This window comes from Rutidosis leptorrhynchoides, chromosome 8 (assembly GCF_046630445.1).
Source record: "Rutidosis leptorrhynchoides isolate AG116_Rl617_1_P2 chromosome 8, CSIRO_AGI_Rlap_v1, whole genome shotgun sequence".
Lineage (NCBI taxonomy): Eukaryota > Viridiplantae > Streptophyta > Magnoliopsida > Asterales > Asteraceae > Rutidosis > Rutidosis leptorrhynchoides.
In genome coordinates this window covers 295504547-295517057 of record NC_092340.1, presented here as the reverse complement: position 1 = coordinate 295517057, position 12511 = coordinate 295504547, and the positions used below count along the sequence as shown (strand labels likewise).

The window sequence follows — 12511 nt, the reverse complement described above, 5'->3', positions numbered from 1 at the left end:
ACCACCACAAAATCATCCGGCACGATATACACATGCTCTCAAAGGTCTCACCCACCCGACGAACCTCATGGATCACCCACTTCACTACAAAAGCGAACACGCGCTCACCAACCAACACCAAAGTCCGTTCTCATGGCTTAGTAGAATCATTTACCCCATCACTAAGAAATGCTTGGTTGCACCAAGTCTTACGCCCTCGTCCGTCAATACAAACGTCATCATAGGGTGTTTCCATTAGGAATGTTACCCATATCAATACTACGTATTACCGCCATGCATTTGTCCTTAGGGTGCATTTCCACGAGTCAACAACTCAAGCGCTACCCTGGTGCACTATCATCAAAACCACCAACAAACCGAATCTTCACTTGAGACTAATTAGATCTCGAAACAAAGTTTAACCCTCTAATACATTCACGAATCCATCAGCACATAATAAACAATAATAAGGCATATTAGTACCAAAGACGAAAATACCTGAAACAGCATCGTTGGACCCTTGCGCTTCACTGATCATCAGATAGTCACACTCTAGCCTCCTAACCTGATCGACAAACGATTCAGAACACTCCGAATTTTGGTGTCCCTTCTTTTGGCAAATAAAGCACTTGATCGTGCTTAAAGGTACACTCGTACAATCCCGTGCCAAATGACCTCGTCCTCCACACCTAAAGCACGTAGGCCCATAACCTCCCTTACTCATCTTCTTCACTTTTTCAACACATTCGGGCGTACTTCTTGCCCTTTTACTAGGAGCACCTCTTGATTCGAACTTTCTCTTACCCAAGGAGTGATCAGCAAATTTTGGAGCATGAGATTCAATCCCCATAGTTGCTCCTTTATCACCGTCACCTTGAGGTTTAGGAAACCTCTTTTCTAACTCTTCCTTCACGACCTTAGGCACTTGGTCTCGGACCATCTCGGTCACTATTCCCTCGAACGACTCCTGGAGAACTTGTTTAACCTTGTCGGCGAAAATCGAAATATAGCGTTCGAACTCGGCCTCAATCCTTAACGTTAACTCATCCTTCCCTTCACGAAGAGGCCCGTCCGTCCCATATTCATCTTCCATCTTCATTCTAAGGAATGCAAAAACGATCAAACCAAGAACGCATATAAACTCACTTGCACTACAACGTCCCATCTTGCTCGACAATCATCGTACATTGATCGTTTGGCACGATTTGAACCCGTAACAATGGTAGCTAGTCATTGTTACGCGAGCACGCTGCGTCAACTTGCTAGTACAATGTCCATCTCGCTTGATGATTACAAACACAACACAAAATTATTAGCGTAAGGTTAGTTCACATAAACCTATGCACTAACCAAACCCGATCCGACCCAAATCCTACAAGTCCCGCATAAAGCGCACACACAATAAAGTCTAAGTCTAGGCACCTATCTCAAGTCACCTAAATCCCTTAGACCATGCTCTGATACCACTTGAAACAACCCAACCCGTATTCCATGCAATAAATATTTTTTTTTTTAAAATGATACACGTTTACGCGCCAATTAAACGATGTAAACCATTCCCCAAGTTCCATTTAAAACATACAACAATCTAAATGTTTACAAAAGGCACGAAGGCCATTAATTAAGTTTAACACAAGTTCGACCCATTAAAATGATAGTTTTAATCCAAACAACACTTCGAGCATGGTTTGGGGCTAAACTACCCAAAACGCTAGGCCAACTTCAAAAGCTTCAACAAGCAACATCAAGGGACATCTAGTGCCCAACAACCCCTTTGCCCTTATTCGCACCTGCATCTAAAAAGATAAACAACGAGAGGGGTAAGCTAACGCTTAGTGAATGCAATAATTATACATGTTCATATATAACCTACTTACTTGCAATCACTTACAAAATACCACATACGAGCTAGCAATTCGACAAACATACAAACATCATGCATAAACTACTATCCACAATTCACAAGAAGCTAGCAACCAACAATAGCATATAGTTCATAATTTAATATGCTAAATACACATTCACACATCCATGGTTAACCGATCATACACGGGAACGGTACTCGAAAGACCGCCGGAGTTCATAACATCCATTAGTGTTACTTAAACACCGCGTAATCACTAATTCCCCCGGGTGATGTGTTAAACACCGCGACTAATTCACCCTCATGACAACGTGGCGTCTTAAACACCGCGACGAATCCACACGTCAATCAAAACAATGAGTGGTGTCTTAAACACTGCGACAATTCCACTCCCATGACAATGTGGCGTCTTAAACACCGCGACAATACCACATGTCAATCAACCATGAGTAGTGTCTTAAACACCGCGGCAATACTACTCGTTACTTAGAATGTGGTGTCTTAAACACCGCGACAATGCCACATTCATACTACACAAATAAATACATTATATACGTACACGCATAATTATTCCACTCACCTTAACACCTCGGTGGCGATTTAATGCTTCCGAATGCTTCAAAGTAAGTACCTATTACATAAGTACACATTCAATTACACAACTAGTGGAATTAACCACATTACACATACTTGAGCATTTAATGACCCAATTTGCATTAAATAACTCAACTACATCAAAACCGCCCTTAATTGGCCAAAACACATGTTAAATCACTAAAGGTAGTGATTTAAAGTTTACTAACTTAAACCAACACAAACTTAGGGTAATTCATACCCATTTCACCCAAACTAGGTCAACTTTACTCTTTTGACCCATTTTAACACTTAAACTTACAAACTTGGTCAAACTTAACCCATTTACAATTCTTTCAACATTTAGCAAGTGTTTTAATGCTTAACAACACAATTAACACTTACAAATCTCATTTCATTTGACCAGAACCCTAGATTGTAGCTATTAGGGTTTCATTACAACAACATAACCCAAATTCACCCATTTAACCCTCAAATGGATCATACAAGTCTCTAGTAACCAAAACCCTAGCCATTAACCAATTAAGACTCAAAACATAGAGTTAGAACTTACCGAGACTACCAAAGTGTAGCTAGAGACGCAAGGAACAACTTTAAAACTCGGACTTGGACAAGATTTGGCCTTCTTCCCTTCCAAAATGAGCTCTCTCACTCTAAAACTCAATTTCTCTCTCTAGATTTGATTTTAATTAAATGAAAATGTGAAGAATGAGTTTTGGATAAGCTTGAACCAGCTTTTAACTCCCAAAACTGGCCACCAAGTGAAAAGACTAACATACCCTTCTTTTAAATTACAAAATAAAAAGGTATGCTGATTCAGGGGTGTGCGTGCCGCGCACACAATATACGCGCCCCGCGCACCAAGTGTAATTTGTGTGAGCCGCGCACCTATAATGTGTGCCCCGCGCACCAAGTGTAAATTCTGTGAGCCGCGCACATGAAAGTGCGCCCCGCGCACCTAGTGTAATTTTTGACTGGTCACTTTTTCTTCATACGTGCGCGCCTCACACCCTAACAAACGTGCCTCCCACATTCTAGACTTCGATTTTTGGACATTTTCTTGCACTTTTAACCAATCGAACTTATACTCACGACCTTTATAACCCGCGATAACATAAGAGCTTCAAAATATAGAAAAACAACACAACTTTCGCGATAAACACTTTAAACTATACATAATTGATCACGGTTAATATTAAACATTTACAAGGTAAAAATACGCACCTTAAGTCATCCAATCACATAAACAACAGAATATAAACGTACTATCGATCAAATATGTACCTTAATTTGATGCATGCGAAAACGGGATGTTATAGATTTAAAAGTTGTTATTCTGGGAAAATGATTTTTATTATGAACATGAAACTATATCCAAAAATTATGGTTAAACTCAAAGTGGAAGTATGTTTTCTAAAATGGTCATCTAGACATCGTTCTTTCGACTGAAATGACTATCTTTACAAAAACAACTTGTAACTTATTTTTCCGACTATAAACCTATACTTTTTCTGTTTAGATTCATAAAATAGAGTTCAATATGAAACCATAGCAATTTGATTCACTCAAAACGGATTTAAAATGAAGAAGTTATGGGTAAAACAAGATTGGATAATTTTTCTCATTTTAGCTACGTGAAAATTGGTAACAAATCTATTCCAACCATAACTTAATCAACTTGTATTGTATATTATGTAATCTTGAGATACCATTGACACGTATACAATGTTTCGACCTATCATGTCGACACATCTATATATATTTCGGAACAACCATAGACACTCTATATGTGAATGTTGGAGTTAGCTATACAGGGTTGAGGTTGATTCCAAAATATATATAGTTTGAGTTGTGATCAATACTGAGATACGTATACACTAGGTCATTGATTGATTCAAGATAATATTTATCGATTTATTTCTGTACATCTAACTGTGGACAACTAGTTGTAGGTTACTAACGAGGACAGCTGACTTAATAAACTTAAAACATCAAAATATATTAAAAGTGTTGTAAATATATTTTGAACATACTTTGATATATATGTATATATTGTTATAGGTTCGTGAATCAACCAGTGGCCAAGTCTTACTTCCCGACGAAGTAAAAATCTGTGAAAGTGAGTTATAGTCCCACTTTTAAAATCTAATATTTTTAGGATGAGAATACATGCAGGTTTTATAAATGATTTACAAAATAGACACACGTACGTGAAACTACATTCTATGGTTGAATTATCGAAATCGAATATGCCCCTTTTTATTAAGTCTGGTAATCTAAGAATTAGGAAACAGACACCCTAATTGACGCGAATCCTAAAGATAGATCTATTGGGCCTAACAAACCCCATCCAAAGTACCGGATGCTTTAGTACTTCGAAATTTATATCATATCCGAAGGGTATCCCGAAATGATGGGGATATTCTTATATATATGCATCTTGTTAATGTCGGTTACCAGGTGTTCACCATATGAATGATTTTTATCTCTATGTATGGGATGTGTATTGAAATATGAAATCTTGTGGTCTATTGTTACGATTTGATATATATATATAGGTTAAACCTATAACTCACCAACATTTTTGTTGACGTTTAAAGTATGTTTATTCTCAGGTGAATACTAAGAGCTTTCGCTGTTGCATACTAAAATAAGGACAAGATTTGGAGTCCATGTTTGTATGATATTGTGTAAAAACTGCATTCAAGAAACTGATTTCGATGTAACATATTTGTATTGTAAATCATTATGTAATGGTCGTGTGTAAACAGGATATTTTAGATTATCATTATTTGATAATCTACGTAAAGCTTTTTAAACCTTTATTTATAAAATAAAGGTTATGGTTTGTTTTAAAAATGAATGCAGTCTTTGAAAAACGTCTCATATAGAGGTCAAAACCTCGCAACGAAATCAATTAATATGGAACGTTTTTAATCAATAAGAACGGGACATTTCAGTAGGTGTTTTATGACGTGCTAATGGTTCTTGGTGGTCTTTGTTTTTCAATTGGCAGTTATTCTAGGGTTCGTTGGTTATCGAGAGTTTATTCAGTTTATTACTAGTGGCCTCAGGGCAGTGGGCGATTTTGAGAGGGTCTTTTGCTGGATGGGTGTGGTGCGGTTGAAGGAAGCTCAAAGGGGTTTGTCTCATCTTGATTGGTGATTGTTGATGTTTTTTTTATTTATCTGCAATGTTTGGACTTCAGACTTCTTTGATTTATGTTCAATACGGTTTTTGTTTGTTTATGATTGCTCATGTTTGTTGATGTTGTATGGTAGTTCAATTGGTTGGATATGATTCGTATTGTGTTAACCATCAATTTCCTTTCTCCTGATATTGGTTCATTAGACTCAGTACATGGTTTTATAAGAGAAGTTTGTGCATTTATTTATGTTATAAACTATCCAAAACATCCTCAATATACATCCTTGAGACTGTGAACACTAGGACCTTTCATTCGATATGGTGTTCAATACCGACTTCGTATCAACGATCTAAACAGCAATTCAAAATGATTGCGCCCTTCATCTTATGAAATTCAGGATGTTGAAGAGAAAAATAAAATTTGTTTTTATTGTAGTTTTATCAAATGTGTAAAATATCGAATTAAAATGTAAAAAATTAGTATAAGACGTGATCCTAGAAAACACAAAGCATTTTAACGATTTTTTATATTAAAAATAAGTGATACCATCATAATGATCAGGGAGCATAAACCAACAACTTGATGAATCTTCATGTTAGAAGTATCTCTGATATGACTGTGTTGATGAGTTTATGTTATCTTACAATCATTTTAGGTAATTGAGATTTATTTGAAAGTAAGAGTCATATAGTTTTACTTAACAACGGGTTTGGAGAGCACGAAATGCACGCCCGTAAGAGTTAACTAGACACTATCGCAAAATTAGTGTGGGTCAGGGGGCTACCCCCCCTTGCTGGGTGATGCGTGTGGAAATATACACCAATTACCCTCAAATTTATAACAAGATTCAAACACTACAAATAAGCACACATAACTAACGAGCACTTAAGACCCGATCATTATAGCACTTTTCATGTAAGTATTCGTTTCAAGTTCGTCCCAATAGAGCGGTCTAAGTCGAATAATTGAAATTAATAATTGTCCTAGGGTTTGTTTGATTGGGGGGTTTTGATTGATTTTGACTAACTACTAAAACTCGCATAAGTAGACAAAGTCTAGATTAACAATTATAACTAGCAACAAGTAACAAGTAACGGAATAGCAAAATCTAATTCAATTAACTAAGTAGTGTTCACTTATCTAATCCACTCTATGTTTGGATTACCCTTTTTTTACCTAAATTGCTATCGCATTAGTTGTTGAACTATTAGATGTTTAGCATTACTACCAAACCTTAATCAAATCACAATTTGGAAACTCACATAAGCATTGTATTCTAAGATCAAGTTAATCATGAGTGATCATTGACATTATGATTGGGTTAAAATCACTTAGAACCCTTCAATTATCAAAATCACTTAGGATAATCAAACTTCACTATGTTGACTAAAGTCCAATTGAAAACCAACATAAACTAAGAACACAATTACTTGAAATTCTTAATTTAGTTGTCTAGATCACTTGAAGTGTTGAAGAACAAATTGTTTCACTAATCAAATAACTTAGAAAAGCTACACAATCTATGTAATCAAAGTAAAGCCTAAAACAAATGCATAGCAATGGATCTATTGCTAACACAATAGCACTTACTCATATATTTCATTCAAACAACATTCATTCAATGAATTGGGGAAAAATCCTTACACTAGAGATTCATAGATAAGCAAACACAATCAAATTAGCCAAGCATGGCTAAGATGACACTAATCAAAGATGATACATCACAAACTTCATGTTAAGCTATTACAAGTATTCAATTCAAAACGCAATAAATAAAGGTGGAGATTACAACCCAAATGAGAAAACTAAGTAGATCTAATGATAAGATTGCTTGAGCTTTTGCTTGATCCTCCAAATAAGCCTTAATCTCCACTTGGATGATGAAATTAGGGTTTTTAGGATAAGATTCGTCACAAAAACTGAAGCTCTCCCTTTTGGAACCCTATCTCTTTCCTTTTGTACTTTACAAAAATCTGCACCCAAAACAGCGAGGTGCGCCGCACCATGTAATGGTGCGCCGCACCTTATAACGTGAGGGATGGGTGCGCCGCAACTTTGAGGTGGTGCGCTACACCTTATAACTGAGATTCCATTCTTCAAGTTCTGAATTTGAAATCTGGCTTTTTAGTGTTAAGGTGTGCCGCCTTTTGGATTTGGTGCGCCGCACCACTCTACTGCACTTCTAGAATTGCCATTTTTCACTTGGAATTGCCCATTTTGCAACCCCTTTTCACTTTGGATCATGCCCTGCACTTTGGTTCACTAAATAGGCTAGATTTTGGTCAATTTTACACCAATATGAGCTTTTAGCCTTGAACCAACACATTTGCACAAATATATAACTTTCGGGCCCAATGATCCTCAAAACCGAATGAAATGAGGTAGATATTGCTAGGTAAAACGTGTATAATTCGAGCAATATCACTGGGTCCAAGGGGAAGCACCTTTTGTGGGGTCCAAGGGGTTTCCTACTATATTGTATACTGAATTGTCACATCTCAATGAATTTTCCCGCCAACTGTTACACCTTTGCGGTAACTGTTTTTTCTACCAAAATGAAAGGTTGCATTCTTTCGTTACACCTTTCAGTGCACCTTTTCAAGTTTCAAATGTATTTTACATGTTTTCCCTCCATAAAACATTCAGTTGCTTTCATTACGAATCAACTGAAACATAAATATTCTCTCATACGCTTTGGAGCTGAATCTTATTTCCTGAAATCCAATCTCGTTCTTTTCTTATCCCAGTTAGGATTTCATGAGACCCGAGGCTTGTGGGGTCGAAATACTTAATTGAGAAAGTGATATCACGATTCAAGAACCAATTGGATTATCAATTACAACCCTGTTTTACAAGAGATTGGAAATCATATGCTTCCTTAAGCACCTGTCCACAAAACAACACGAGCTTCTCTTCATCATCAGTCTTGGCTCTAGCATCATTTTCATCACGAGAATAGCTCATTTATAACACTCTGTTCTGATTTGGTTCAATCTGGCTGGATGTTGTTTACTGTAATGCATTTAAATAAATGCAAGTGTTAGCTAACTCCAAGCGTAGAAGGTTTAAAGGCGGTATAACCATTTAAAAAATACCTCATGTCAGTATGATAAAACAACCCATATCTCCAAAACTAAAGGTGGTATTATGGGTTAGGCTACAAATCAGTTCATGCAATTCGAAATAGGCCAGGTCGGTCTGGCCCATGAATACTATTTTAGCTATGTTTACAAACACATAATTCAGAAATAAAAATCAAAATCTTTGAGTAAAAACGAGTTAGAAGGTTTTATACATTTTAACAAGTCTTTGGACTACTTTCCACCCAATTGATGCCGTATGTTTTAGTTGAATTGTTTCTTGATGATTTGTTGAACTAAACAAAACCCAAAATTACCCGTTACTAGGTAACTGGGTCATAATAGCCACCTCTAACCAAAACATACGATAAAATAACATTTTCATTTATTCTATTTGGTTACTTATTTACATTTCTTATCTTAAGTCATAACAAATTAACGAGTAAATAGGAACATTAATCTGGATCTTCGAGTAAAATACTAACCTTTCAGAAGGGATTGGTTGCATTCACAGTTTGAGATTTGTGTATGAATTATATGATGCAGAAAACTCCAGATTTGTGTATGAATTATATGATGCAGAAAACTCCAACATATAGAACAAAATTTTAAATATTCTGAATGTTTGATATGCCTTTAACTTGCTCCAGTATTTTTCCCAACTTGCTTTGCGAGCAATGTTATTACACATTTTAGTAAAGGACATTTTCTTTATAGGCTCGTAGAGACATGTGAATGTCGGATATGCACATGGATGCTATCAAGGGCCCCTTATAGTAGCAGTCATATCACGCCTCTTACTGTTCCCATAAATGGACTTTCAGACAAATCTTCAGGATCATGTTCCACAACATCTGAAGACTGGAATTGAGAGGAAAATTTAACTTTATAAAATAAGAAAATAGCTGTGATGTGTGATAATTAACGTACACCGAAATATATTATCATCAATCTGAAACCTATACAATAAACACGGTGAAATATACTTTCCCAGAAGTTTAATGAGAATATGTGTCCTCTTTCATTCAAAGTCAAACAATACCTCTAGTGCACAGTTGCTGACTTCAAGTCTTGGGTCAGATCTAAGATCAGACAAACCAGCTAGCATTGGGAACTAGTAATGTTTGGTGATATCACTAGTTGCATCTGCATTTTCATCAATGGGCTAGCTGCCACCTGCCATGAGGCCCTGGAAAACAAAGCAAATGATATAAATCCAATTCTCCCGATAGGAAGTAACAGTTGTAAATCACAAGTCATTCATGAATGGGCCGATTTGGGCTATATTTTATGTATATTGAGTCAAACAATTGTAGGTACTTATGAATCTTATAAAAAACATATAACTTGATCTAGAGGAAGAATTCACTAGAACTAGTATTAATCGAATAAACATTAACTTTTGATATCGAAGAATCAAAACTAAACTAGATTAGATCGATTCCTAGAGTTTCTATTCATGTTGGGTGTGATTGGGAACGAAAAAACAGAGAATAATCGGCTAGGGTTATGCAAACATGTGTAACATTTGAATGAAGCCAGTAAACCCTACTTATATATTGCAGGTGACTATCGGTCGACAAACTCTGTCTTTCGTGCGACGGTCCCAGACTGTCATGAGTTAGACAACTCTGACAAGTCTTACACCGACTTAACTCTGTCGACCGACACAGTCTGTCTATATTGTGATAGCCTCCGACTGTCGTGCGATAGACCTGTCAGTTTAACTTTGGTATAAACTTTAAGGATCACGTAACCTCAATACATCAATGACATACATTCAAGTACACTAACAAAAAATCAAAGTCCAAAGTACATGTACAATAATGTTTAACACCAAATGACTGAATTAAACGTATAAATCGACTTGAACTAGGCACTGGGAAAACCAACATAACATTACACGTTTTTACACAACATTTTTAGCCAGTCGCTCGAAGAAATATTTTATCTACCTCTATTTATTATCCAATTAAACGAATAATTACTAATCGAATCAAACACCAATTTTTCTTAGCTTCTTGCGAATTAAATATAACCAAATTGCGAGTCTTCCAAATGTGCCACAACGTTGTTACAATTCCTTCACAATGCCATCTTCCATAGTTGTAGATTTCGCATCTAATAACTCGTTTATATTTTGAATCATCCACGTCATGTTAACATAAGATGAGCCCCCCTCCTCCATCGAACTTTTAGCCATTTTCGAAAGGTCTCTGGCTCGACTTCTTCTTGCTTCTCCTCCCTCTTCTTTACTCATTAGTGCTTCGATTGCAATCTTGATGTCTTCATTTTTAACCAACGCTCCAAACTTATCTTGATCACCAACGATGATAGGAACTTCTATACCAACTTTCAATCCTAATTTCAAAACATCTACAATAAATCTTTCATTTAAAGATTGGTCTGCAAAATGTGGCCATGTAATCATAGGTATTCCAGAAGATATTCCTTCGAGAGTCGAGTTCCATCCACAATGTGTTAAGAAACCTCCAACGGCTTGGTGTGACAAGATCAAAACTTGTGGAGCCCAACCACGAACAATAACCCCTCTATCTTTCACCTTTTCTTCATATCCTTTTTCTATTAACCATTTTTCGAATTCCTCTGTTGGATGCCTTAAACACCATATAAACGGAATGTTTGATGCTTCTAGTCCTAAACCGAGCTCAATATTTTGCTCGGTGCTTGCACGAGATAAGCTACCCAAACAAACAAACACTACCGACCCTTTTTCTCTCGAACCCAACCATTTGAGACACTCGTGTTCATTAATTGCAACCTTGTTTCCTCTCTCGGCTAAATCCGGTAAACTTTTATTACATAGTGAAACTGGACCAATACACCATACTTTTTTACTTTTCGCCTTTGCAAGCCCTTCAACGTAAAAAGGCTCTAACTCCTCAAAACTATTAACCACGATCCCATTTGATGCTTCTTCTGCTTCTCGTAACGTTTCCATAAACTCCGTTGCTTCCTTTTCTTCTTTTTTTCCCCAACTTGAAGCTTGCGCTTTCGTTAGCTCAATTCGGTCAGGAATACCAGGTAACACATAGTACTCCGAATCAGAGACCATCTCGTCTACAAAATTAGTATGCAGCGAAATATGTATACATAAGTATGTGAAACATCCGGGTCCATGGAAAATAAGCCTTGGGATGTTAAATTTTCGCGCTAAATCATATGTCCATGGAAAAAGATTATCTGAAATTATACAACTTGCTGGTGGAACTAACTCTTGAATCATGTTTTCTGCGGGTTCTTTTAACATTGCGGCAGCCGCAAATAGTTTGTTAAAGAGTGGAGCTGATGGAATTAAGTCAAAACTTTCATATCCCTCAGGCAAACCAACATCACTTAATGGAAGTTCTAGTTCAAGAAGTTGAATGTTGAGATTATTTTTGATTGCCCGAGTAATGACCGGTTTAAAACGGTTGGCGTTAACAGGAGTTGTGATTATAGTAACATTAGCACCGCGTTGGGCTACTAATCTGGCTATATCGACCATTGGTATCATATGGCCTTGAGACATAACAGGAAATAAGACAAAATGAAGGGTTGTCATTGAGGTTTGTGAATATGGCTATTTTTGTGGTGGCTTCTTTTGCTATACATCCTCAATTGTTCAGTTTATATAGATTATATATATAATATATAAACATGAATTTTGTACGAGTGACCGCTTATGCATGTGAATAATATGCTTCCAAGTAGTATTGCTAATTTACAAATGTCCAAAACTTGTACTCCGTACGTTTCTTTATATTTAAATAATAATGAGTTTTTAAGAGGAAGAGAATATTATAAAAATTTGTTTCTTTATTTACACTTTTACTTTTAACAAGT

At 36.4% G+C, this 12511-nt stretch overlaps 1 protein-coding gene across 1 annotated transcript; it reads right to left on the bottom strand.

Annotated features, from left to right (window-relative positions):
• Window positions 1-10739: 10739 nt before the first annotated feature.
• Window positions 10740-12230, bottom strand: LOC139864327 (UDP-glycosyltransferase 73E1-like). Its single transcript, XM_071852904.1, has one exon. The coding sequence runs from the start codon at window positions 12228-12230 to the stop codon at window positions 10740-10742; it is 1491 nt and encodes a 496-aa protein (XP_071709005.1).
• Window positions 12231-12511: the final 281 nt, after the last annotated feature.